The sequence below is a fragment of the Bubalus kerabau genome, chromosome 17 (assembly GCF_029407905.1).
Source record: "Bubalus kerabau isolate K-KA32 ecotype Philippines breed swamp buffalo chromosome 17, PCC_UOA_SB_1v2, whole genome shotgun sequence".
NCBI lineage: Eukaryota > Metazoa > Chordata > Mammalia > Artiodactyla > Bovidae > Bubalus > Bubalus kerabau.
The window spans coordinates 63,027,802-63,054,473 of NC_073640.1; the positions used below are offsets into that span (position 1 = coordinate 63,027,802).

Genomic DNA, 26,672 nt, shown 5'->3' on the forward strand with positions numbered 1-26,672 from the left:
AATATGAATGATTATAACAAAAGGAATAGTTGTTTTATTACTATTATGTTTTCTATTATAATATGCTTTATATTATTATTATATGTTTTATGTTTTATAATAGGCTGGACTATGTACGGAAGGGCTTCCCCATCCTACTGACCATGATGAGTCATGTCCTAGTTTTACATTATTTCCCGCCCTCCCTGTTGCTAATTCACACACACTGTTGAATCTCGTAATTCAGGCTGTGTGTGTTTCCAGGAAACACGGATGTGAATGAATCATATCTAATAAAGTTGGCCCCTTCATCTCACTGATTCCTTCCCAGAGACCATCATGAAACACATGTAGCAAATGCGTTTGATCAATGTATTACCAAAGCCAAGCTCTTAGAGCTCACCACGCAACAGGCCAATAAACTGAGAGACTACTTGTTGGGCAAGGAATAGTGACTTTATTCAGAAAGCCAGGAGACCAACAGATGGTGGACTACTGTACCAAAGAATCATCTCTGATGAATTAGAATTCAGGTTTATTTTACACGAAAAGATCTCTATAGCTTCTTTTCAAATATGGACTTACTGCAGTTGCTGAGTACCTGAACTAAAGTCATCAGAGAATACATATAGTGAAAAAGGTAAAGGATTTGCCACAACCACTGAGTCTGGGAAGTATGGCTCCACTACATTCCTATCTTGTGACTTTTGGGTAAGATCCTTGCCACACACATTACATTGCTGTGTGTTTTCTCCAGGATAAATACTCTGATACTACTGGAGAGACGTTGAGCTGTGAGGATAGGGTTTGTTTTTGGTTTTTATTTTTTACACTTGTGAAATTGGTGAGGAATCTTTCTAGAATGAATTCATGTTCTAAAGACCTAATAAATACATATATATCTGGCTTCTATCCAGTATGAATTTTCTCATGAAGCCTAAGAGGTTGCCACATTCATATTTGTATGGTTTCTCAGTAGTATGAATTCTCTGACCAAGAGTAGGGTGTGAATTTTGAACTTTGAAGATTTCTACCATATACCACATTCACATACGTTTCTTTCATGTATGGATTTTCTGATGTTTAGTGAGTGCTGAGACCTGAGTAAAGGATTTTCCACACTCAAAACATTTGAAAGGTTTCTCTATATGTATTCTCCGATGACTTGTAAGGTGTGAATTCCGACTGAAGAACTTGCCACACTCATCACATCTGAAAGGTCTCTCTCCAGTATGAATTCTCAAGTGAAGTCGAAGATGTGGTTTCTGACTGAAGACTTTTCCACACTCAACACATTTGTAAGGTTTCTCACCAGTATGAACTCTCTGATGCCTTAAAAGGATTGCCTTTACACAAAAGGCCTTACCACACTCATCACATTTGTAAGGTTTCTCTCCAGTATGAATTGTCTGATGCCTTAAAAGGATTAACTTTGCACGAAAGGCCTTGCCACACTCATCACATTTGTAAGGTTTCTCTCCAGTATGAACTGTCTGATGCCTTAAAAGGACTGCCTTTACACAAAAGGCCTTGCCGCACTCATCACATTTGTAAGGTTTCTCTCCAGTATGAACTGTCTGATGACTTAAAAGCATTGACTTTACACGAAAGGCCTTGCCACACTCATCACATTTGTAAGGTTTCTCTCCAGTATGAACTGTCTGATGCCTGAAAAGTATTGCCTTTACACGAAAGGCCTTGCCACACTCATCACATTTGTAAGGTTTCTCTCCAGTATGAACTGTCTGATGACTTAAAAGCATTGACTTTACACGAAAGGCCTTGCCACACTCAACACATTTGTAAGGTTTCTCTCCAGTATGAACTGTCTGATGCCTTAAAAGGGTTGACTTTACACGAAAGGCCTTGCCACACTCATCACATTTGTAAGGTTTCTCTCCAGTATGAACTGTCTGATGCCTTAAAAGGACTGACTTTACACGAAAGGCCTTGTCACACTCATAACATTTGTAAGGTTTCTCTCCAGTATGTAATCTCTTATGACTTATGAACTGTGAAGGTTGACCAAAGTGCTTGCCACACTCATTACATTTGTAAGGTTTCGCTCCAGAATGAACGCTCTGATGACCAGCAAGCTGTTCACTTCGGTTGAAGACTTTGACACATATATCACATTTAAATAATTTCTGTCCTGTATGAATTTTCTGATGTCTCCTGAGATTTGAGCTGTGAGTAAAGGCCTTGCCACACTCTTCACATTTGTAAGGTTTTTCTCCAGTATGAACTGTCTGATGAATTAAAAGGATTGACTTTACACGAAAGGCCTTGTCACACTCATCACATTTGTAAGGTTTCGCTCCAGAATGAACACTCTGATGACTAGCAAGGTGTTCACTTCGGCTGAAGACTTTGTCACATATATCACATTTAAATAATTTCTGTCCTGTATGAATTTTCTGATGTCTCCTGAGATTTGAGCTGTGAGTAAAGGCCTTGCCACACTCATCACATTTGTAAGGTTTCTCTCCAGTATGAACTGTCTGATGCCTTAAAAGGATTGACTTTACACGAAAGGCCTTGCCACACTCATCACATTTGTAAGGTTTCTCTCCAGAATGAACACTCTGATGACCAGCAAGCTGTTCACTTCGGCTGAAGACTTTGTCACATATATCACATTTAAATAATTTCTGTCCTGTATGAATTTTCTGATGTCTCCTGAGGTTTGAGCTGTGAGTAAAAGTCTTGCCACACTCATCACATTTGTAAGGTTTTTCTCCAGTATGAACTGTCTGATGACTTAAAAGGATTGACTTTACACGAAAGGCCTTGCCACACTCATCACATTTGTAAGGTTTCTGTCCAGTATGAATTGTCTGATGACTTAAAAGGACTGACTTTACACGAAAGGCCTTGCCACACTCATCACATTTGTAAGGGAGAATCTCTCCAGTATGAACTGTCTGATGACTTAAAAGGATTGCCTTTACACGAAAGGCCTTGCCACACTCATCACATTTGTAAGGTTTTTCCCTGTGTGCTTTGAGGTCTTGCGTTACTACTGAAGGATTCATAAAGTCATTCCCATATATATTAGAAACACTGGTTTGGGCACAAGGAGGACTTGTTTGAAGTGGTGAAAATGAGAAACTGTTGTTGACAGACCTCTCAGCTTCATTATATTCAGAAATTATCCCGCCAGTTTGAAATATCTGCAGTTTATCCTGAAAGTTAAATCCAAGCCTACTTCCAAACGGCTTGATTCCTGCATCCTTTCCACCATGTGACTCTATTCCATCAGGCACATTTCCATTAAGGCTTACAGGTGTTCCTTTGTAATTTCGTTTGTCATCTCTCCCCTGACACTCAAAGTCACACGTATTTTCCTGACTTTCCCAAAGATGAAAATGTTTGATTTCACAGCTTTCAGGTCTTCCCAGCATCAATGTTTGGAATGTTTCTCGTTTATCACTGTTCGCTTTGGGTTGTAAATGCTTGATCACATGTGTAGGAGAGATATCTACAAGATAAAAAGAACCACAGGTATCATGTTCACAGTAATTCAAAAATAAATCTTTCATGTTGAATATATATTACACCAAAAGTAATACTTACAACAAGTTGTGAAACACCACAATGATGACCTTAAGTTTTTAGAAACACTAAAGGAATAGAATTCTTAACTTAAGAAAGCATGATAACATAAATTCACCGTTAAGGTAGCCTACTTTTAAAAACCATATGTGAAACACACTCACGTTGGACAATCTTAGGCCAACTCTCAAAAACACAGTATTTTTCTACCAGGACCCCTAGGAACGTATCAAACAACAGCTGTCTCAAAATGAAAAGAAAAATATTACACTATCATTGTATTCTGCATACTTACTGTACATAAATAAATTCTAAACACTATATTATATATTGTAACAGTAAAGAGTCCAAAACAAAGCTTAACCAATTAATAATTAACTATTCATAATTGGTGGTTTACAATTGAAAACAAATGAGAAAATGAAGAATATGACTAAAACAATTCTTTGGAAACAGCAGTTTTCTAAATCTGCTATAGAAGTACGTACCCAAAAAGAAAAGGCATTTTACAATGTCAACAAGTAGTATGTGTCAGCTGTATTGCAGAATACATGCTAAAAGACCATCATCTGTACATGACATATACATTAAGACATAAAATATTCACCAGTTTTCTAACAGTCAATAACCAAAGCAATCCCCACCTATGTTGTTGTTCAGTCGCTCAGTCGTATTTGACTCTTTGCGACCCCGTGGACTGTAGAGCACCAGACTTCTCCATCCATGGGATTTCCCAGGCAAGAATAATGGAGTGGGTTGCCATTTCCTTCTCCATGGGATCTTCCTGACTCAGGGATCAAACCTGAATCTTCTGCATTAGCTGGTGAATTCTTCACCACTGAGCCACCAAGGAAGACTTTTCTCTAGCCATGCACTATTCTTAATTACCTGGTTTAATGGCACCAAAATATAATAAATAAAAGTGAGTGCCTTGTGTATTTATTGACTACGGTCAGACACAATATTGCTGAAAAATGTTGCAAGTGAAAAGCATACAAGATATAATGTAGTTGAGGTTTGACAGAAAACAAAATTCTGTAAAGCAATAATCCTTCAATTAAAAAATTAATACAATTTTAAAAAGATGTAATGTAGATAAAGTTATACCATAAAGAACATGACAGAATATAGATATTACCTTTTTTAAACAAAAGTAAATTTTGAGTATTTACTATAAAACATGCACTACTGTAAGCCAACTGACAGCACTAATTTGCTTTAAAAGGCTTGAGGTAAATTAACATGTTTTTCTCTAATCAGAGCAGGAGACACACCAAATGGCACACAAAGTGGTAAGAGAAGCAGGATATGAATCTGAACCTACAGACTGAGAAAACTTATTTGTAAACATGACCACCCACTGAATGAATAGATTAGAAAATATTAAAAAAGAATACAAGGAACTTAGAAAATATCAAGGAAGATACAAGACAGAAGTAGTCTGTTTAACTATTATTCAACCATCCCATCTCGAAATGCGTTGTGAGTCATCATAGATGCACAGAGTGATTTAGGTCATGTCCTGAGAAACTTGTTCAATAAATGACCAGGGATCTTTACAGTGAGAATATGTAAAAGGTGGAGGGATGTGGTAGGTGAGAACAGTGTTTCTATCCATATCAAGGTACTATGTGAGGAATGGTCAGGTCTAAGAAAGGGCCTGCGTGGAGCATAGGGTACATAGGTTTATGTCAGATATCAGTTTGTGACCGCATGTCTTTGTGAAGGTAACTGAGAGCGCAAACTAATATACTGACCTTAAAAGAAAAGAACTGGTTCAGCAAGTTTATGGGCATTATACTATGGGTATGGGACAGAAACAAGAGAGATTTTAAAAAGTGACTGTGATACATGGAGAAAGCAGGATAATACCTGTTATACTATTTACAATGTAATGTATCCAACTGTGAATTTGTAAGTTACAATGGAATGCTTATATTCAAGAAAAACATACACAATATTCCAGGATATTGTGTAAGAATCTTATCAGCAGAAATCAGAAAGAAAATCCAGGAAAAGGCTATCTAAATCTGGGTTTCTCTGCCAAATATGATTAACCTCTCTTTTGGACATTTATTTCATTTCTTCTTCCACACATGTTCCTCTCAAGATCGAGGAGTATCAAAGAAAAGAAGGGATTGAAACTGACTCCGGAGGACCTTCCCAGTTACAAAAGCCTTCCGGAGGCATCCAACTCCTTTTTGTAGAAACAGGCTTCATTCTCCTAGACCTTCCCTGAGTTCAAAAGAGCAGATTCAAACAGTTACTAATACATAAAAGGATCATACCATGTTCAAGTGGGATTTATTGCAGGGATGCAAGATTTCTCAATAGCCATAAGTTAATCAGTGTGATACACCACATTAATAGTTGAAGACTAAAAACCATACGATCATCAATAGATGCACAAAAAGTTCTGACAAAATTCAAGTGCCATTTATGATAAAAACCTTTCAGAAAGTCAGCACAGATGGACCCTACCTCAACATAATTAAGACTCTTTATGTCAAACACACAGCTAACATCATACTCAACAAGGAAAAACTGAAAGCATTCCCTTAACAACATGAATAAGACAAGAATGTTCAATATTGCCACTTTTACTGGGCATATTTCTGGAAGTCCTAACCACAATAATCAGAAAAGACAAAGAAATAAAAAGGAATTCAATTTAAAAAAATAAGAAAGATGTAAAACTGTCACTATGATGCTACACACAGAAAATCCCCAAGATGCCACAGATGACTACTAGATCTCATCAATGAACAGAGTAAACTTGCTGGATACAAAATATATAGAAAACTGCTGCATTTCTATACACTAACAATGATATATCAGAAAGTGAAATTAATGAAACAATCCCATTCACCATCTCAGAGAAAAGAATAAAACTCTAAGGGATAAACCTACCTAAAAAGTCATAAGAAAGGTACACATAAAACTATAAGATGCAGATGACTGATACCAAATATGACACAAACAGATGGAAACATATACCATGTTCTTAGATCGAAAAAAGTAACACTGTCAAAATGACCATACTATCCAAGGCAATCGACATATTCAATGCAACCCTTATCAAATTAACAATGACATATTTCATAAAACAAAGAAAACCTAAAAAAAAAAAGAAAGAAAACCTTAATTTGTACCAAAATACAAAAGACTCTGATATCTAAAACGATCATGAAAAGGAAGAACAGAGCTGGAGGAATCATGTTCCCTGAGTTCAGAGTATACTACAAACTGAGAGTCATCAAAGTGAAAGTGAAGTCGCTCAGTTGTGTCCAACTCTTTGCGACCCCATGGACTGTAGCCTACCAGGTTCTTCTGTCCATGGGATTTTCCAGGCAAGAATACTGAAGTGGGTTGCCATTTCCTTCCCCAGGAGATCTTCCTGACCCAGGGATTGAACCTGGGTCTCCTGCATTGTAGGCAGACGCTTTACCGTCTGAGCCACCAGGGAAGTGGTATGATAATGGCACAAAACAGAAACACAGATCAGTAGAACAGGATAGAAAAGCCAGAAATAAACCAATTTACTTAGAGTCAATTATTCTATAACAAAGGAGGAAAGAAAACAGAATGAAGAGGTCTCTTTAATAAGTGATGCTGGGATAAATGGATAGTTACACGAAAAAGAATGAAATTACAACATTCTCTAACACCACATACAAAAATAAACTCAAAACGCATTAAACATCTAAATGCAAGACCAGATACTATAAAATTCATAGTGGAAAACAAATGCAAAACACTGACATAAATGTCAGAAAAATTTTTTTGGATCTTAGAGTCATGGTAATAGAAGCAAAATCAAACAAATGAGATGTAATTAAATTTAAAACCTTTTTCCAAATCAAAGGAAACCAAGCAAAGAACAAAAACACACTTTTGGACTAGGAGACTATACATGCAAATGTTGCTACCTATAAGGGATTTATTTCCAAAATATACAAACACTTCATACAGCTTAATATCAAAACAAACAAACAACCCAATCAAAAACTGGGCAGAAGATCAAAACCGGTATTTCTCCAGAGGAGACAAACAGATGGCCAACAGTCACCTGAAAAGATGTTTGACGTCTCTACTTACGAGAGAAATGCAAATCAAAACCACAAAAATGTATCACCTCACACTGGTCAGAATGACCGCCATCAAACAGTCTACAAACAATAAAGGCTTGAGAGGGTATGGAGAAAAGAGAACCCTCCTACACTGTTGGAAGGAACATAAATTGGTACTGCCACTTTGGAGAATAGCATGGAGGTTCCATCAAGAACTAAAAATAGAGCTATCACATGAACCAGCAATTCCAATCCTGGGCATATATCCAGAAAGGATGAAAACTAATTCAAAATGACACATGCACCCCAATGTTGTTAGCAGCACTATTTATACCAGGCAAAACATGGCAGCAACCTAAATGTTCACTGACAGACAAAGGGATAAAGAATGTGTGGTACATATACACAAGGGAATATTGTGAAGTGAAAGTACCTCAGCCGTGTCCAACTCTTTAAGACCCCATGGCCTGCAGCCTGCCAGACTTCCCTGTCTAAGAAATTCTCCAGGAAAGAACACTGGAGTGGGTTGCCACCTCCACCGTATAACACAATGAGGTAATGCCTTGTGCAGCAATATAGACAGACTTAGGGATTATTCTAAGTGAAATCAGACAGAGAAAGACAAATACCATAGGATATTATATGTTGAACTGAAACAAATGATACAAATGAACTTATTCACAAAATAATAAACTCGCCAGCATAAAAAACAAACTTATGGTTACCAAAGGGGATAGTGCAAGATGGTGGCTGGGGCAGGAAAGGAAGAGATAATTGGAGTCTGAGTATATACAAACTAATATATATATAAAATAGATAAACAACAAGAACCTACGATATAGCTCAGGGAACTATATTAAGTATCTTGTAAACTGCTGTATACCTGAAACACAACATTGTAAATTAACTATACCTAAAAAGTGTAGAAGGAAATGGCAACCCACTCCAGTATTCTCGCCTGGAGAAATCCAGGGACAGATGAGCCTGGTGGGCTGCCATCTATGGGGTCGCTCAGAGTCGGACACATCTGAAGCGACTTGGCATGCATGCATGCATTGGAGAAGGAAATGGAAACCCACTCCAGTGTTCTTGCCTCGAGAATCCCAGGGACAGAGGAGCCTGGTGGGCTGCCGTCTGAGGGGTCGCACAGAGTCGGACATGACTGACACGACTTAGCAGCAGCAGAAGCAGCAGCATACCTAAAAAGAATGGTTAAAACAAAAACAAAAACACCTCTTGTGGAGATGTTCAAACGATGTTCACAAGGGTTAAACTACTAAATGGGGGAAGCAGTCTATGAAACAAGACATGTTGACAAAACTGAATACCCACCAGCAAAAGAATTTACTTGGAACATTATCTTACACTATAGACAAAAATGAACTCAAAATGGTTCAAAGACCTAAACCTAAGTCCCAAATGTATAAAACTCCTAGAGGTAAACGTGCAGGAAATGTTTCTGGAAATTGGACCCACAAATGATTTCTCAGATATAACACCAAAAGCACAGGCCACAAAATAAAACTATTATTAATAAATTGAACTATATCCAAATTATAAACTACTGTGCATTAATGTGCAGTGAGTTTGAAAAGACAATCAACAGTAAGAGAGAAAATATGTGGAAATCATACATCTGATAGTAAATGAGTTTGTACTCTGTAAGAATATATCAAGAATTGTAAGAGGGACTGATCACCAGTTCCACCATAGGGACCATTCCCCAATCAACCATCTAACCCATTGCAAATACAAAACAGAAACACTAAGAGTAACACAGAAATTTGAACTCAATGCTAACATAAAAAAATACTTACAATGCACAGAACAACAGTGCAGCCAATAGCCTCATAGATAGAGAATGTGAACTTGGACAAACTTGTCCTGGGATAAATTCCCATACCATTTACAGACACTAAAATATATGGTCCTTGATATACATGAACGACACTGTCATGGTACACTTGACAGAGTCTCCAAAGGCAGAAAATGACCTGGAAAGATGTATCAGGTTTTCGTGATACTTTCTCTCTCATAATCCTAGAGCATGCTGACCACTCTACTGGATAGCTTCAAGTGGTGACTTTGCACAAAGCAAGAAAATAACATTAGGAATACTGTCTCCATCACAGTTTTCTGTTACCTAGTAAATCCACCCCACAGAGACTCAGCAGAGGCTACCAATTAAACACAGGTGGATTACCACAGCAAAGAAACCAGATAAAATTTCAAACCTCAGGAATATATTTCAAAGAAATTTAAGAGGTAAAACGATACAAAGTAAGGAGAATGTAACATCAGGAAAGGTTGACATTCCCAGACTGGGTAGAGCAGCACAAGAGTAAAAATAATACAGCATGAAGGTCGGACATCACAGCATCTTGAGATGGGACCATGAGCTCGACCTACAGATGGCCAGCTAAGAGCCCATGGGATTCACATGTGCTCCCCTCGTAGGATCTGGGATCAAAAAGACTATCTCTCTACCCACTCTCCTTACATTTCCCTAAGTAACAACCACAGAGGATCCAATCCACCAGCTTGTCCCAATCCTAAACAGAAAGAAAATGCCCTTTAGAAATACTCATTTTTCTTTATACGTTGTATTTTTGACTATTTTTACGTCACTCCCCACTGTCCAGAGCTTTTTCCCATGCTCCAATGTGGGATAATATTCAGATCTGAAAGAGAAATTCTGGGACTCCCTGGTGATCCAGTGGTTAAGACTCTGCACTTCCAATGCAGGGGGTGCAGGTTTGATCCTTAGCCAGTGACATAAAACAGACACAGCATCTGAAGAGGGTCAGTTTAACCTTGTGAAGCTGTGTCATGCCCGAGTCACCAGAACTCTCAGATGAAAGACATCAGGGCCTCCCAAGGGGCACACAGGGAAAATGCAGATACCCAAAGGCAGCTCTGGAAGGAAGTCATCCTCACCCACAGACAGAAGGTTCCTGTAGGTCTCCAGCATCACGTCCCTGTACAAGGCCCTCTGAGCAGGGTCCAGGAATTCCCACTCCTCCTGAGTGAATTCGATGGCCACATCCTCAGAGGTCAGTCGTTTCTGAAATGAAACCACATGTCACCAAAACGGCCATGAAAACTTCTCATTTTCATGCAAAAGAGAAAGCGTAGTAAGGGGTAAGGACTGACTTGGTTGAAGTATGTGTTCTAACAGATCCATGCAGGGGTATCTGGAGAAATTATTCATCTCTAATTTTAATTTCTTATGCTTTTTCATAAGACCTTATGAGATCCTCCAATTAATATGGAGTTTTCATCACTGCTCAAAATCCATGAAATATATATAAATAAAACTCAACACTGTATTGGCTATGCAGAAGTGTCAGATATTATGTTCTACCCAGTGAGCGCAATTCATTATCTAGATGAGGTACAGCATGAGTGGTGTCTTCAGAGACGATGAAGTTCACGGCACTTTTAATGGAAAGGTCAAAAGTTTCAGTTATGATATTGGTAACAGCAGCAAGGACCAAAAGTGTCTGAAGGCTTCCGGCTGCTCTAAATTACTGTATATTACTCTAAACATTAAACAAGTACTTTACAGGCAAGAACCTGTCATCAATATAATAGCTCATTAAAGAACGACCTGTTTCCACCTTACAGAAGAAAAACTGTGTCACAGACAGACACTCTGAGAAACTCAACTCAGATCAAGAAGGTAAGAAACGTTACACGAAGCACCTGAACTCAGAGGCTTGGGCTCAGCAACTGAAGCTTAAGCATCTAATAGTTAAGTAATACAGAGAACATTAAAAGTCCTTTGACAGAGGGCTCCTAAAGAAAACTTGAAAGAAGTTCAAGGTGAGCCTCCTCCCTACCCCTCTTGTCTGCACGGGGAGCAGCTCTCGGGCCTTGGGCCTTCATCCCCTGAAAATGGACCTCTGCGCCAAATTCGTCTCCACCCACTTCTTGATCAGGAGAACGTCCCTGCTGTTCATTGATCACTGTCCAGACTGGTGGTGAAGGACGGGAGACACTGACCGATGAGAGCCACAGCAGCTTGGGAGCCCCAGGTCCCCGGACCATCTCACTTATTCCTAGCCACAGCTTCCAAACCAGTGCCATTTCAAGGGACTCTGACACAGCAGCCAAGTTCCCTGGAGCTGGAGCTGCCACAGCAGGGGTTGCTGGCTCCGGGGCTGGAAGTGGGACTGTGTTCGGGACCTTCATCACTGTTAGGCCAGGAACCCTTCTCTGAAACAGTAGCTCTTCTACGCCATGGGCTTGGCCCTATCAAAGGCCATGGGGCGCTTTTGCCTGATGGTGGTCTAGCTCATCTTCTTCACGATGTGAAGGAGCTGTTTCCACCTCCCATAGTTCTTTCTCCTGTGTCTGCCCTGTATATTCCCTTTCCCATAACTCCCCAGGCAGCCTGGGGAAAGTGGTGGGCTCACGGTTTGACAGAAGGAAAACAAATAAATATTGTATTACTATGAAAAAAACGCAAAGTTCAAAGCGAACAATGTGGAATGGCATGAAAGGTCATTATAGATGTGGATACAGAAACACAACTGATAGTAATTTATTACTTAAAACACTAATAGGATTGTTTAGAAAATTTCAAGGCCACAGATTATACTGATAACATAATTTCAACTCAAAAAAAAAAGGTGATATGCAGTTTTTAATTAATGATGTCTTGTATCTAAACCACAGACTTGCACATGAATGCATACATATCTATAAAAAAGTAACTGAAATGAGAGGATGTGTCTCTTGACAGATTTTTTTGGACAATTTTATATCATCCATGTATTCACATGTATTTCAGCATCTTTCATATGATAAAAATGTATTCTTTGTACTCAGCTGAGTTTGTCAACAGCATTCTATACTAGGCTACCAAAAGAAAATTGGTAAAAATATTAAAAAAAAAATACTTGAACTAAATTCATAATAAAATTATCATATACAAAAATACAAATACAATTTTATCCACTTAAATTTACATAGCAAGGCTTTAACAGACGCTAAAGACCTTTTTTGCTTTTTTTTTTCCATTAATAAAACAGTGATTTGAAATTAGAAGAGTCATTAGATTATGACAAAAAAAAATTATAGCAATAGTAAAGTAAAAAAACTTCTTGTAAAATGAAAAATCATGGCAAAAAAAGAATGTGAAAAAAATATAGTTATTAAGCAAGACTATCTCAAGAACCATCATGATGGGAAGGAAACATTCAAAATATTTCTTCTGAAATTACAGTGGCATGAAAGGAGCTGTCCAGGGTGTCTGTCCTTCACCACCATACGATGCGCATGAGCAGGGGCCACTAGAAGAAGTAACAGGAGGAAAAACACAGGGCAAGAGACACAGAGTTTGTCAGAGAGTTGAAACAGGTAGTACTCACAAACCTAAGGACATGGAAAGATGAACAGTCACAGGATGGAAAAAGTCCATCCTAAAGAGAGCAGGGGAGACTGTTATATCAGACAAAATAAACTGATGAAAAAAAAAGTGCGATGAGATAAATATTGTATAATGATAAAATGGTCAATTTACCAAAAAGCTGTAACAAGTAAAATAAATATATACATCTTATATTAGATATGTCAGAAAAATGAAGCAAATGTTAAGGGAAAGGAAGACAGAAATAGTGGCACAGGAATAGTATGAGATTTCAACGTTCAAGTTGAACAGGCATGTACAGATCACACGGCCCAACAAAAGCATAAAACACGTGCATCTCAAGGACACATAAAACATTCTCTATGAGACACCACAGGTTAGGCCCAAATCAACAATTTTAAGAGACTGCTACCATGAAAGTATTGAGAGGGTAACAGGCAGGAAGGCCAGGGGTCTCCAAACGGAGGAAGTAGCCTCCAAGTGTCAGACATTTTTATCTCTCTTAAGCGGCAGGAGGAAACAAACTAGCGATATTTTTTCCTTCTCCATACAAATTTAAAAAGAGGTTTCTCTTAAAATACTGTGTTGCCATAATGACACTTGGCTTCACCTGAAGTTAACTATTCTCAAACCTTGAGTGAACCAATGCCTTTCTCTTATGGAAGCGTTTATCTTAAGCTATGCTAATGTACTATATGCATTTACCCCAAACTGTCTTCAAGTCGGTTCTGCCTCTTGGCTCAGAACCTACTTGACAAACCACTATGTTATATTCCGATACTGCTCCCCTAATCTATGTAAACGAAACTATTTGTATGGTGATCTGCCCTTCTTCAAGATTCAAGTTAATCATTTTATGGCCCAGGATGAACCATTTGGTGCCAAGATTCTCCCCAAATGCATCTTATGGGTGAGGGGCCTGGTGCCATTCTGAGTTTTAAGACATTCCTTTCTTTCATTAACAGACTGCTAGTGACTATAGAACATCCAGCTGAAGACTAGCAGGGGGGTACTCTTTCTGCCCCCTTCTGATGCCTATGTCAGAAGCTTTCTCTATCTCCTTTATACTTTAATAAACCTTTATTACACAAAAGCTCTGAGCGATCAAGCCTCATCTCTGGCCCCCGATTGAATCATTCTCCTTCAGGGGCCAAGAATCCTGGCGTCTTTGCGTGATTCAATAACCACCTTTCAGGATCTTCCCTAACAATGAAATAAACACAAGAAAAAAAGAAAATTCCCCAAATGTGGACATTAAACAACTCACTCTTACACCACAAATGGGTCTAAGAAAAAAATCACATGGAAATTTTTAAATACAGGGATGAAAACGAAAAGACAACATTAGAAAATTTATAATACACAGAGAAGACTGTACTAAAAGGAAAATCTGAACCGTTAAATGCTTACAGTAAAAAAGAGAAAAGATCTTAAATTTGAAATCTATTTTTAGACCTTTAGGAAGCAGAAAACAGAAAACAAACTAAACTCAAGTTTAGCAGAAGGAAACACGTAAATAAGAAAGATTAAACCAGAGATACGAGAGGGAGAGGGTGGGATGATTTGGGAGAATGGCATTGAAAAACGTATAATATCATATATGGAACGAGTCGCCAGTCCAGGTTCGATGCACGATACTGGATGCTTGGGGCTGGTGCACTGGGACGACCCAGAGGGATGGTATGGGGAGGGAGGAGGGAGGAGGGTTCAGGATGGGGAACACATGTACACCTGTGGCAGATTCATTTCGATATTTGGCAAAACCAATACAGTATTGTAAAGTTTAAAAATAAAATAAAATTAAAAATAAATACATAAATAAAAATAAAGAAAAAAAGAGAGAGAATTGGCAGGGGTGAGGACAATGTGAGGGAATGGTTAGATTTGAACATCATCTCAAAAGTAGTGTCTGTAGCATTGGATGGCTAGTTGACGCAGGTGAAGAGTTGTTGTTTCTCAAAAAATCCATATTGTTTTTCTTAAAAAATTAATAAATCCTGGATGTAAAAATTCAAATATCATCAAATAAAATGAGAGATGTTAAAGTCCCTCAGAGATTAAAAAAAAAAAAAAAAAAAGAAAGAAAAATTTAAAAATCAACAAACCAAGAGTTGATGTTTTGAAAAAACTGTATAGGAAAACCCCCACCTAGACTAAGGAAAAGAGAAAAAAAGATTCAAATAACTAAAAACAGATATGAAACAGGACTGATTACACCTGAGGTCCAAGAAAGTTTCTAAAGATAAGGAAGTACTATGACCAATAATGCCGATAAATGACAGAATATAGGAGATACTGGCAAATTCTCAGAAACACACAAACTCTTTTACTTATTAAGAAATAAAAAAATTGAGAAGTGTTGAAAGTGAAAGTGTTAGCCACTCAGTCGTGTCTGACTCTTTGTGACCTCATGGACTGTAGCCCACAAGGCTCCTCTGTCCGTGGAATTTCTCCAGACAAGATACTGGACTAGACAGCCATTCTTTCTCCAGGGGGTCTTCCCACCCAGGGATAGAACCTGGGTCCCCCACACTGCAGGCAGATTCTTTATGATTTGAGTCACCAGGGAAGCCCATTATACCTAGAGAGATTTAAGAAATAGTCAGAAACCTCTAAGAAGAATACAGGACCAAATTCTACCAAACATTTACAAAAGAATTACCACTAATCCTGCTAATTCTAAGGAGCAAGCATGATTCTAATAGTTTGCTGATTTCCCAAGGACATAAGCAAGGAAAACTAGAAACCAATACCCCTGACGAATACTGATGCAAAATTAAAATACTTGCAAACCCACTTCAACACATATTAAAAAGACCAGGAGAAAGAGACATAGAGAACAGACAGAGGCAGGAGGGGAGGGTGAGACGTATGGAGAGAGTAACACGGAAACTCACATTACCATATGTAAAGTAGAGAGCCAGTGGGAATTTGCTGAATGACTCAGGGAACTCAAACAGGGGCTCTGTAACAATCTACAGGGGAGGGATAGGGAGGAAGATGGGAGGGGGGGACATAGGTATACCTATGGCTGATTCATGTTGGTATTTGGCAGAAAACAACAACTTCTGTAAAGCAATTATTCTTCAATTAAAATAAATAAATAAAAAATTCTGACACCATGACCAAGTGGAGTTTATTCATATAAGGCAAGGAGAAGTCAACATACAAAAATCAATTAATATGACACACTACATTACAGATTTAAGAGAAAACAAAATACAGGATCATCTCGATGCAGAAAAAAACCATTCGACAAAAATTTGATAATATTTCAAGATGGAACACTCAACAAACTACAAACAATAAATTATACCAACATCAAGGCAATGGCACCCCACTCCAGTACTCTTGCCTGGAAAATCCCATGGATGGACGAGCCTGGTAGGCTGTAGTCCATGGGGTCGCTAAGAGTCGGACACGACTAAGCTACTTCCCTTTCACTTTTCACTTTCATGCATTGGAGAAGGAAATGGCAACCCACTCCAGTATTCTTGCCTGGAATCCCAGGGATGGGGGAGCCTGGTGGGCTTCCGTCTATCGGGTTGCACAGAGTCGGACACGACTGAAGTGACTTAGCACTTAGCAGCAACATAATAAATGCCATTATGAAAAGAGCACAGCAATGGGGAAAGAATGAAAGACCTTTTCCTCTGAGGTCAAGAAGAAGGCAAGGATGCACACCCTGCACTACAGTTCCACTGAAACCCTTACAGAAATTATATGAGAAAAAGAAATCAAAGGTCAGCAAATTGAAAAAGAAGTAAATTCATTTTCTTTCCCACGTGACCAAGTTTCATACGTAAAAGTCATAAAGATTACAAAAGAAACATGCTATATCAAAAAAGATTCTTTAATAACCAAAGGATCAATCAACCAATTAATTCATTATCAAAACTGCCATGGCAATCTTTGTAGAAGCAGAATAAAACATGGTGAAAGTTATAGAACTATTCAAAGAGCAAACAGCAAAACTCCTGAAGAAGGAAGATGGAGGTCTTTCTATTCCAAAACCTATTACAAGGTAATCAAGGTGATGTGGTACTGGTATAAAAACAGACAAATAAACCAACTGAACAGAACACAGTACTCAGAAATAATTCTTTCTGTATATGTAAGGTATATCCACAAGGATGTATCCACAAGATACACAAAATGGCAAGGACAATCTCAATAACCATGATGCTGAGAAAATAGATATCCACCAGCAAAAGAATGAAGCTGGAATCTTGCTTGCGTTAAAAGTTAAAACATTTCTGTGTCAAAGGATTCAATCCACAGAGTGAAAGGACAACCTCTGAAGAATGGAGGTGATGAAAATTTCCACTTGCCAGAGACTTAGATTCATTTCATAGATTAAATCTGATGATAAACTAAAAAACCCTGTATCACTGATGTCTATTTCTGAACTTTCCATTCTATTATCAATAAGGATTTAAGGAGACTGACCCACATCTTTAGTGTCAACTGCCTTAACAAAGAACAAACTGCCCCTAATTGATCTGATTCCCAGATTTCACCAGCTATTGTGCATATTAGTACCTGACTTCCAAGTGCAGTTTCCTTACCCTGGTTGACAGAGAGCAGATAGAGCGTCCAGGTGGGCTCTAAGCAATCCCTGCTGCCCAACAGCACTAAGACCCCATCTCCAACCCGTGGGTGAGAAGCCCTGCCTGGGATGGTGCCCAGGGGAGCCTCCTCACAAGGGCCAGGTCACCGGGTCATGGGGAGATGGGACCTAAGTGGAGACGACAGGCCCTGAGGGAAGGCCCCGGATGAGTGTGTGTATACAGGAGTCAGACAGGATACTCCAGAGTCAGACACGATTAGCAAGTCCGGAGCAGGGCATTTCAGGAAGGACAGACTGAATATGACCTTACCTGAGAAAGAGCCATGCCTGACTCCTTTTCTTTCCTCTTCCTCAACTTCAGGGATTCCTCAGGCAACACAAGTCTTCAGAGTTCTATCATGAAAGTTGAAAACAGGCCGCTTAATGCTTAGAGTCAGCACATCCCCTTTCTGAGCCCCAGTGACACACACAGGGCAGCCCTCACTGTGTGGAACAGACAGTCCTCTGTGGCCACCGTCTCAGGAGGGACTCAGGACGGTCAATTCCCGCAGAGAGACCAACATGGGACTTTCCCACACTTTCCCTCGGATCGCAATCCCCTCCTGGTGAGGCCTCATGTACACAGCAAGCAGGGGCCACCTCTGCTGACCCCACGACCCCCTTCAGGTCACACAGCAAGCCCTGGTCCAGACCCACTCGGAGCAGAGTGCCCCCTCCTCAGCTCAGATCTCAGCCCTCAGGACTGGGAGGACTCAGAGTCCTGATGCTCAGTGAGGGAACCAGACTGAATCAACTGGGGCACCTTAAACATTCTCGAGCTGTGGACCAACACAAGCTACCTGAAGGGGAATCTCTGGTCAGAGGGTACAAAACATGGGTATGCAAAATGCCTCATCAATGAAACGTGAAGTCTGGACTGAGCACCATTCAGAGGAGAAAAGCACCTCCCAACTCTCTTTTTCATCCCGGGCTTACTAAGGTGTAACTAACAAAAATGGTATAAATGTACTGTGTACAAAGTGATCATGTGATAGATTCATACATTGAATAATTATTACAGTGGAGTAAGTTACACTTCCATCTATGAGTACACTGTATTTCTCCTCTCTGGGCGAATTTCAAGTATACAGAAACACTACAGGCAGCATGCAGTACCTCAGATTCCCAGAACTGAAAATCTCTACTCTTTGCCTAACAGTGCCCCATTTCCCCCTCCATCCAGCTCCTGGTAACAGCCTTATTACTCGATGGCTCTATCAGTTTGACAAGTCTAGTTTCCACATACAGTGTCTGTCCTCCTTTGTCAGGCTTCTTTAACTTGGCATAATGTTCTCTAGGTTCATTCAGTTCAGTTCAGATCCTTGATTGTTATATAGAGGAAAAAATAGTTCATGAATATACAGTATATAATAAATATTTCTATACCACATTTTTGTCACCTATTCTTTTGTCAAGAGACATCTGGGTTGTGTCTATGCCTTGGCTACTGCAAATCCAGTCACACTCATGGGACTGCGGACATATCCCTAAAAAACTGATTGCTTTTCCTTTGGATATCTGTCAGAAATGGGTATGACAGACTGTAGGCCTGTTCTATATTAATTTGTTAAGGAACTTCCATTTTATTTTCAAAAATAGCAGTACCATTTACATTACCACCAACAGTGCAGTTAAGATTCTGTGTTTTCTGTACTGTGCCTGTACTGTACTTTATGTACTGTGCTTATTTTGGCAGGGACAGGAATGGATAACAGAGAACCCAGCACTGGCCTGGCAGCAAGAGAGTTGCGGCTGCCCAGCGATCACTGTGGTATTGCTGCCTTCTGATTCTCGGAGCCATCTTCCCCTATGTCACAGGACTTTATGACTCTTCGCAGGTTAGGCCCAGAGATCCCTACTGAGCAGGACCACCTTATAACAAGCATTCTGTGATCTTAACCTTAGTACTCCTATTTTCCCAGAGGGACTCAAACAAACTTACAAACTTTCATGGTGTCCAACAGAGTGTCCACAGAGCCCATGATGAGCCTCTAACCCTCTTATACAAACACAAAGCATTCCAAGCCCTGATAACTCACGCATGAGGCAAAATACAAAAGAGGACAGCCAAGGATTCACAGACACAAGACACCATATTTTCATTTACAGTGAGTGATCCAGGTCAAACACCGAAATCTCCAAAGACTATGAAAAAGAGGGATCATTCCAATGATGCACACGGCCCACTGAGACCTCAGCATCTTCCAAGGAAACACACCAGATTCTCTTGGTATCTTCCCAAATGCACATGAACCTTTCTTCACCGGCAACCCCAAGTACACAATGATACCAAAGTTGATGCAAAAAATGACCTGAGATTTTCCCTGTTACTCTATGGTGCCTGCCTGCTAAAAGAGCCAACAAAAGCCAGGGCGTGGAGTGGATGCTGGGGGCACCTGCTAGAACCAGCCCCTCAAGCCCAAGGCTCCCATCCTCCTGCACCCACAGGTGCCTGCGGGCTCAGCCCAGGCCACAGTTCTAACACTGGAAAAGACTTCTCCTGGCTGAATTCCACGTCCATCATTGCTGCTCACGTGTGGTCACGAGTTGTCAAATCAAACCTCTGCAGGCAAGTGTCAGCCTCAGCACTGCTGTCCCGGGAACACGAGCTAAGGCATTGGAACCTCAAACCATTCCATGCAGGCTCTCCAACAAACCCTCTCCCAGGTTCTCCAGCCTGAACTGAGACATTCTTTTCCAACAGATCCACACCCGCCTTGTCCCTGCAACACTTGGGATGGGCGCACGCTCCATTCACTGGGCTCACCTTGATGCCCCCAAGTACTGCCACAAGCCTCCTGCAGACCCCACCAGGCTCCCTCCGCTTTCCCCATTTGTCTACCTCTCCTCCCTGCATGACTGGACTAAGCAAGACTAAAGCGCACCGGGGTTTCTTGGCAAAGGGGATCACAAGAGGAGTGTCCATGAACTAATACCCAAAGGACACTGCACGTGCAGTATGAAAATCAAGACACTGGCCCTCCTGGGAAAGTCTGCCACCACCTGGGGACACTATGGAGTCCACGTACAAAGGCATTTGAGATGAGGACGTCTCAAAGCAAGGGTCTCCAGGTCTCACTCTCTCCTGTTTTCCCCACCCACACCTACTTGGAAAATATTCTAGCCCTTGGGAGGGGGGAGAGCGGGCAGCATCTCCTTCCTGCCCCATTAGGTTTTGCATTTCTGCTCATCCTCAGCGCACTGAAATCACAATTGCTGACACTGAGCACATGAACTCCTAGAAGGCAAAGCTGCTGTCCATGATGGTGACTGGTCCCTGGATGGACAGAGCTTAGATCTGCGGGCTGCAGAGGACAAAACACAGCAGACTAAACATGGGGACATCTTAGCCCACTGCTTGAGGACACCATTTCTGTAGGGCTTTTCGGGATTTCCTATATTTCTTGGCTCTTCTTTTGAGTAATTACGTGGTCTACATGGGGTAAAGATCAATTACAGCTGAAATGTCCAGAACATGGGAAACATCTTCATCATCTGCCCTATTCTCTTGGTCTTCCCTGAGGATTATTCAGCTCAACTCACAGTCCTGTCATCTAAAGACATTTCCATTATCAGGTACTGCAGCCACATTGGGAAGAAGAGGAACACTGCTGCTGATGCTGCTGCTGCTGCTAAGTCTCTTCAGTCTTGTCCGACTCTGTGTGATCCCTTAGACGGAAGCCCACAGACAGAAGCCCACCAGGCTACCGTCCTCGGGATTCTCCAGGCAAGAACACCGGAGTGGGTTGCCATTTCCCTCTCCAGTGCATGAAAGAGAAAAGTGAAAGTGAAGTCGCTCAGTCGTTTCCAACTCTTAACGATCCCATGGACTGCAGCCTACCAGGCTCCTCCATCCATGGGATTTTCCAGGCAAGAGTACTGGAGTGGGGTGCCATTGCCTTCTCCGAGAGGAACACTATGAGCCCTAAAAAGAGGAGAACAAGGAAGGCCTCAAAATAACCCATGAAGAAGGGCATTAATTTCTGCTGATGGCAACTGATACAGAGGCAATAAACCTGGGTAACAATGGCAACCCACTCCAGTACTCTTGCCTGGAAAATCCCATGGATGGAGGAGCCTGGTAGGCTGCAGTGCATGGGGTTGCTAGGAGTCAGACACGACTGAGCGACTTCACTTTCACTTTTCACTTTCATGCATTGGAGAAGGAAATGGCAACCCACTCCAGTCTTTTTGCCTGGAGAATCCCAGGGATGGGGGAGCCTGGTGGGCTGCCATCTCTGGGGTCGCACAGAGTTGGACATGACTGAAGCGATTTAGCAGCAGCAGCAACATGAGAGAGACTGTTAGGAGGGGATGGGGAGACCTCTCTGAGCCTAGACTTGAAGGGTGACAAAGGGCCTGAGCCAGGGTGACCTGAAGGTGAGAAAGGTACACAACGTCAGACAGAAATGGTTTTGGTATTTGGAAACAGAGAAAAGGTAAATGAGACCAGGACAGGCTGAACCACGGGCAAATGGTCAGCTCCCAGGATGAGGCTGGAGACTCTTACAGGGCCGAGCTTGACAGAGGGCTGTGGAGCCACAGCGAGGAGTCAAGCTTTTGTCCCAAGAACAAATGAAAGCCAGTGGACGTAAAAAAAAATCTCCCTTCAGATTTAGCCTTATTCATAGAAGTCATCTAATTCTGAGCCTGTGATCCTGCCTCCATCCTACAGTTTTCCTTATCATTTTTCATTGAGGGAGGACTGGGATCTATTTAAAATACTAATTACCGCCAGACACTCCCTCCAAACCAGAACTGCCACACACAGACACACAGCCAATTTAGCTAATCATTTCAGGGGTCAGTGTTGCTCACGCTCAGAGTTTCCGGTCTAGTCTCTCATCTCCATGATACAAGTGGGCTCCTTCAGGCCCAGATTGAAGCCGTTTATGAGAAGGTCTGAGCTGAGTGAAGAGAACCAGGTATAACTGATTAATGAAATGGGAGGCTGAAGGGCAAGGGGGCCAAGTTTGTCCTTAATGCCCATCCCATTTTACACTAGGAACATCTGTCATGTATCTGAGCAAAAGAAACTTTTCTTTCAAGATTGGGTCAAACTGATACCAAGCAGGTAATTCTTTATTAGAAGTCTTATGAACTCTGTTGGAGAGGGAGAGGGTGGGAAGATTTGGGAGAATGGCATTGAAACATGTATAGTATCATGTATGAAACGAGTTGCCAGTCCAGTTTTGATGCACGATGCTGGATGCTTGGGGCTGGTGTACTGGGACGACCCAGAGGGATGGTGTGGGGAGGGAGGAGGGAGGAGGGTTCAGGATGAGGAACGCCATGTATACCTGTGGTGGATTCATTTTGATATTTGGCAAAACTAATACAATTTTGTAAAGTTTAAAAATAAAATAAAATTAAAAAAAAGAAGAAGATTGCAGTAAAATATTTTAAAAACACAGAATTGCAAATATATATGCACTGGTACAAAAAAACATTAGAAATAGGATCTGAGCAATCTTTTTCATCATGAATAGAGAGGCTCTGTTGGAAGGTTACACGTCAATCCAGCCCATGCTTCCTCATTCGCACAGAAAAGTCAAAAAGGGACCTGAGGGAAACATCTTCATATCACCTCACAGCTCACTTGTTTCACTGATCATAGAAAATGGAAAAAAAAAACCATTACACCAACCAGTTAAACTAGGTGTTTTTTTCTTTTTCTGAAAAGAAAGAATGAAGCATTTTATTTTGTTAGTTTTATCATGTTAAATGTTCTTTTATTTTCCACTTTCTCAAAGAAATGCCTTTAATTTCACAAGCTCTAATGTCATACCTCCGTTATTCTCTGGTAAAGAGCTGAGACCAGAAATATCCGTTTGTGTGTGCACACATAAACACATACACACAATTCATGTGTTTGGTAAAACCACAGTTGAAAATATGTCTGTTTTATTACACGATGGCCCATACATAAAACCCTCCAAGATGTATTTCTCTGTGAATTCAGAGAAAGGGAGGCGAGGTCATCTTTGCTTATTAACTTTAAGTTTTTCAGTTTCCTCATTTTTAAGTATTATAATGGGAGGATAATTACTTTATAATATTGTGATGGTTTTTGCCATACATCAACATGAATTGGACAGATGTCCCCCCCATCCTGAACCACCATGCACCTCCCTCCTCACCCGATCTCTCTGGGTTGTTCCAGAGCACTGGCTTTGGGTGCCCTGCTTCGTGCATTGAACTTGCACTGATCATTCTATTTTACATATGGTAATATACATGTTTCTATGCTATTCTCTCAAATCATGCCACCCTCGCCTTTTCTCACTGAGTCCAAAAGTCTGTTCTTTACATCTGTGTCTCCCTTTGTTGCCCTGCATGTAGGATCATTGGTACCATCTTTCTAAATTCCATATATATGCAGTAATATACAGTATTTGTCTTTCTCTTCCTGACTTATTTCACTCTGTATAATAGGCTCTAGGTTCATCTACCTCATAAGAACTGATAAACGAGGTGACATTTTTGCTAAGTATGGCACAAAATAGTCTAAGATGATTTACTACTTACCAAAGAAAATTTCAAATGTACAAGACGAAGGGAAGAAAGCACCCAGCCAAGGAATGAATCAGAAAAAATTTAAAAGAAAAAACTGTGAATTAGTTTTAATCTAAAAATCTGGTGTCAAAGTTTAAAAAAACACTGAGAATAATCATAATCAGAAAAGGATGATAAGAGTAGAATACTGGAAACTAAAAAAGCTTATTTCTGAAGTTAAAAATGATTACAGAAACTGAATGAATGAAGACCTATTCCAAGCCACAAAAAGCACCATATATACAGAAAGGAGAAAATGTGAATCCATTAAAAAAAAAAAAAAGTGTTCCTTTAAAAATGCTACCCAGTAGTGATACAGTGGATGAGAATCTGCCTGACAATGCAGGGGACATGGGTTCTACCCCTGGTTCAGGAAGATCCCACAAGTACAAGAAACTAAGCCTGTGCACAACTACTGAGCCTGTGCTTTAGAACCTGGGAGCCACAACTCTTGAGCCCACGGCACAGAACCGAAGACACCACAGCCAAAAAATTAAAAAAAAAAAAAGCTACCACAGAGTGACAGAGTCAGTCATTTCTTGCTCCAGGTGTCTTCTTCCCTGATCTCTATCTTATGATAGGACAAGGGAAGGGGTTCACTCACAACTCAGTGAATCAAGCCACTGCCCCAGGCTCAACAGGGTTTGCAAATGAAAGTCATCTTCTGCCCCAAGTAATAAAAAAAAGACACAAGCCTTATATATAGACAGGAGTTTTGAAATTCTCAGCCTCCTCTGTATAACTAAAAAAATCATCTGTATCCAAACAACTGGCCACACCTGGATCGAGCTTACCCCTCTGTTCACCTATCTCCCTATTTCATCTGAGTCTCCGTGTCTCTTTCTCTCCCCCTCTGCTCTCCTGCTGTTCCTGTCCTATTTCCTGCCTCACGCGTGTCGTGTCTCAGGCTGCTGCAATTCGTTCCCCCTCGAAATGCTCTCTCTCCAACCTTCCTGAGTCTTTCAAAAATCCATACCTGTGTCTGCCTCTTTCTTCCCCCATTTCGGCTCCCTCTCTGCGCTCCAGATTACTCCCCTTCTCTCGCTGTGACTCTCCCTTCCTCCCCACTCTCTAGCAGGCCATGTGGCTACGCTTCCTTCCAGCCCTTTCTTCCTCTGCTCCTTACCTCTTGCTCTGCCAGCACCATGATAAAACCGGCCACCTCAGATTGAGACTTGAACCCTTGTGGCGGGACCCCAACCGGATGAAAACACAACTCCGGACTCTAACCCTAGAAGCCTGGACTCAAACCCGGCCAAAACCCAGTTAGGGACTCTCCACCTCTGACGTCCCTCACCGCCCTTCGCCTCCCCGCTCCCATCACTGATACAAGGCAGTTCTCCCTATGCTGTTTTCCAATCCCTGGAGATCTGGCTTTTTAATTTATTAATGCTTCTGTATTTTACTCACTTGGCTATTTTCAAGGCTTAACCTCTTTGACTTGACTATCCCTTTGCAAGTCCCTCAGCCATTCTCAGGGTTCCCATTGGTTCTCCCTGATGCTTTTCTCCTCAGTTTCAGTTATTTCTCTCAGTCCTCTGACTCTGCTTCTCCTGATCCTCCTGCCTCCTGAATTTACTGAGTGGGCGACAGAACGAGACGTCCCCGGACCGGAAGATCACCTTTTCCGACCGAGTTGAATTGGGCATGGAACAGCACTGGCTGTCACAAGGCTGGACCAGGTCACCTACCCTACGCGGGGTGAGGGGACGGGCTGACAGGAAAGGGGCCTGCGGGTAGAAGGACCGGCCTCAGGAGACGCGAGGACAGACGGGCTGGGAGAGAGGGGGTTCAGAGCGGGGCGGGCTCTCCGGAATCCCGGGACCAGGGAGAGGGCGCGGCCTCTCCGGGAGCGGGGGCGACGGGCTCTGCCTCCAGCGGTCGAGAAGGCGACGCGGCGGGGCGCGACTCCAACTCGCGAGAGAGGGCTTTACTTGGCGAGGCCAGAGGTAAAAAAGGGTTTTAAGCAGGAAAATGTCGCCAGAGGCGGTGTCTACGCGGACCCAGGGCTGAAACCGCCTCAGCAACACTTCAAACCCAAACGAAAACATAACTGGGCCGCAACGGCAGCGGCAGCGTCTATTCGGGGCCGAGCACCGGGTGCCAGGGTTTTCAGGTCGCTGGCAATTCCCACACCATGAGGACGAGTGAGCGGGGGCGGAGGTGGGGATTGGAGGGGTGGCGAGCTCTGCAAACTTACTCTAGAAAGAAGCTAGGCCCCGCTCCGGGACCTCTGTTCCGCGCTCTCCAACTTCCGGCTCTGGGTGAAAGGGCTTTTGGTATTAGAGCCGCGGCTTCCGACCAGGGGCGGGGCGAGCACCCGCTGTGCGCAGAGTTCGTGGGAGGGGCGGGCCGCGGAGGGGGGCGGGGCCTGTTACCTTGACAGCATTAAGTTACCCTCTGTAACACTGCTCAGGTAAAAGCTTCAAGTTATGTCGGAAGCCAAGATACTTCCTCTTAAGACTAAAAGGGTTTATTCTCAATAAAAAGCTGTTTTTCACAGCATGGTGTGCTCAGATCCTACTAGTGA

General features: G+C 41.5%; 1 protein-coding gene, 1 non-coding gene and 1 pseudogene across 4 annotated transcripts; 1 reads left to right on the forward strand and 2 right to left on the reverse strand.

Moving 5' to 3' along the window:
* Nucleotides 1-413: 413 nt before the first annotated feature.
* LOC129631910 (zinc finger protein 665-like) lies at nucleotides 414-26,477 on the reverse strand. 3 transcript variants are annotated; one of them, XM_055553208.1, is made up of 5 exons: nucleotides 26,343-26,477; nucleotides 17,859-17,941; nucleotides 10,542-10,668; nucleotides 8,684-8,803; nucleotides 414-3,460 (listed from the first exon to the last, which is right to left on the reverse strand). In XM_055553208.1, exons 2-5 carry the CDS (start codon nucleotides 17,871-17,873, stop codon nucleotides 1,041-1,043), a joined length of 2,682 nt encoding a protein of 893 aa, XP_055409183.1. In that variant the 5' UTR covers nucleotides 17,874-17,941; nucleotides 26,343-26,477; the 3' UTR covers nucleotides 414-1,040. The 3 variants fall into 3 exon arrangements, with proteins under 3 accessions (XP_055409183.1, XP_055409184.1, XP_055409185.1); XM_055553209.1 differs by lacking the exon at nucleotides 8,684-8,803; XM_055553210.1 differs by lacking the exons at nucleotides 17,859-17,941; nucleotides 26,343-26,477 and having other exon boundaries at nucleotides 8,698-8,803.
* TRNAC-ACA (transfer RNA cysteine (anticodon ACA)) lies at nucleotides 6,928-7,000 on the reverse strand. The gene has a single exon. It is a non-coding gene; the product is annotated as a tRNA-Cys (tRNA).
* On the forward strand, nucleotides 11,502-11,977 carry LOC129631915 (ATP synthase F(0) complex subunit C2, mitochondrial-like; annotated as a pseudogene).
* Nucleotides 26,478-26,672: the final 195 nt, after the last annotated feature.

What these genes read in the sequence shown, in the direction of transcription:
- LOC129631910 (XM_055553208.1), bottom strand. An exon ending in CAGGAACCTTCTGTCTGTGG is followed by an intron (nt 8,804 to 10,541) that starts GTGAGGATGACT and finishes CATTCTTTTTAG; the next exon opens with GTATGCTGCTGCTTCTGCTG. An exon ending in CTCGAGGCAAGAACACTGGA is followed by an intron (nt 3,461 to 8,683) that starts GTGGGTTTCCAT and finishes TTTATCTTGTAG; the next exon opens with ATATCTCTCCTACACATGTG.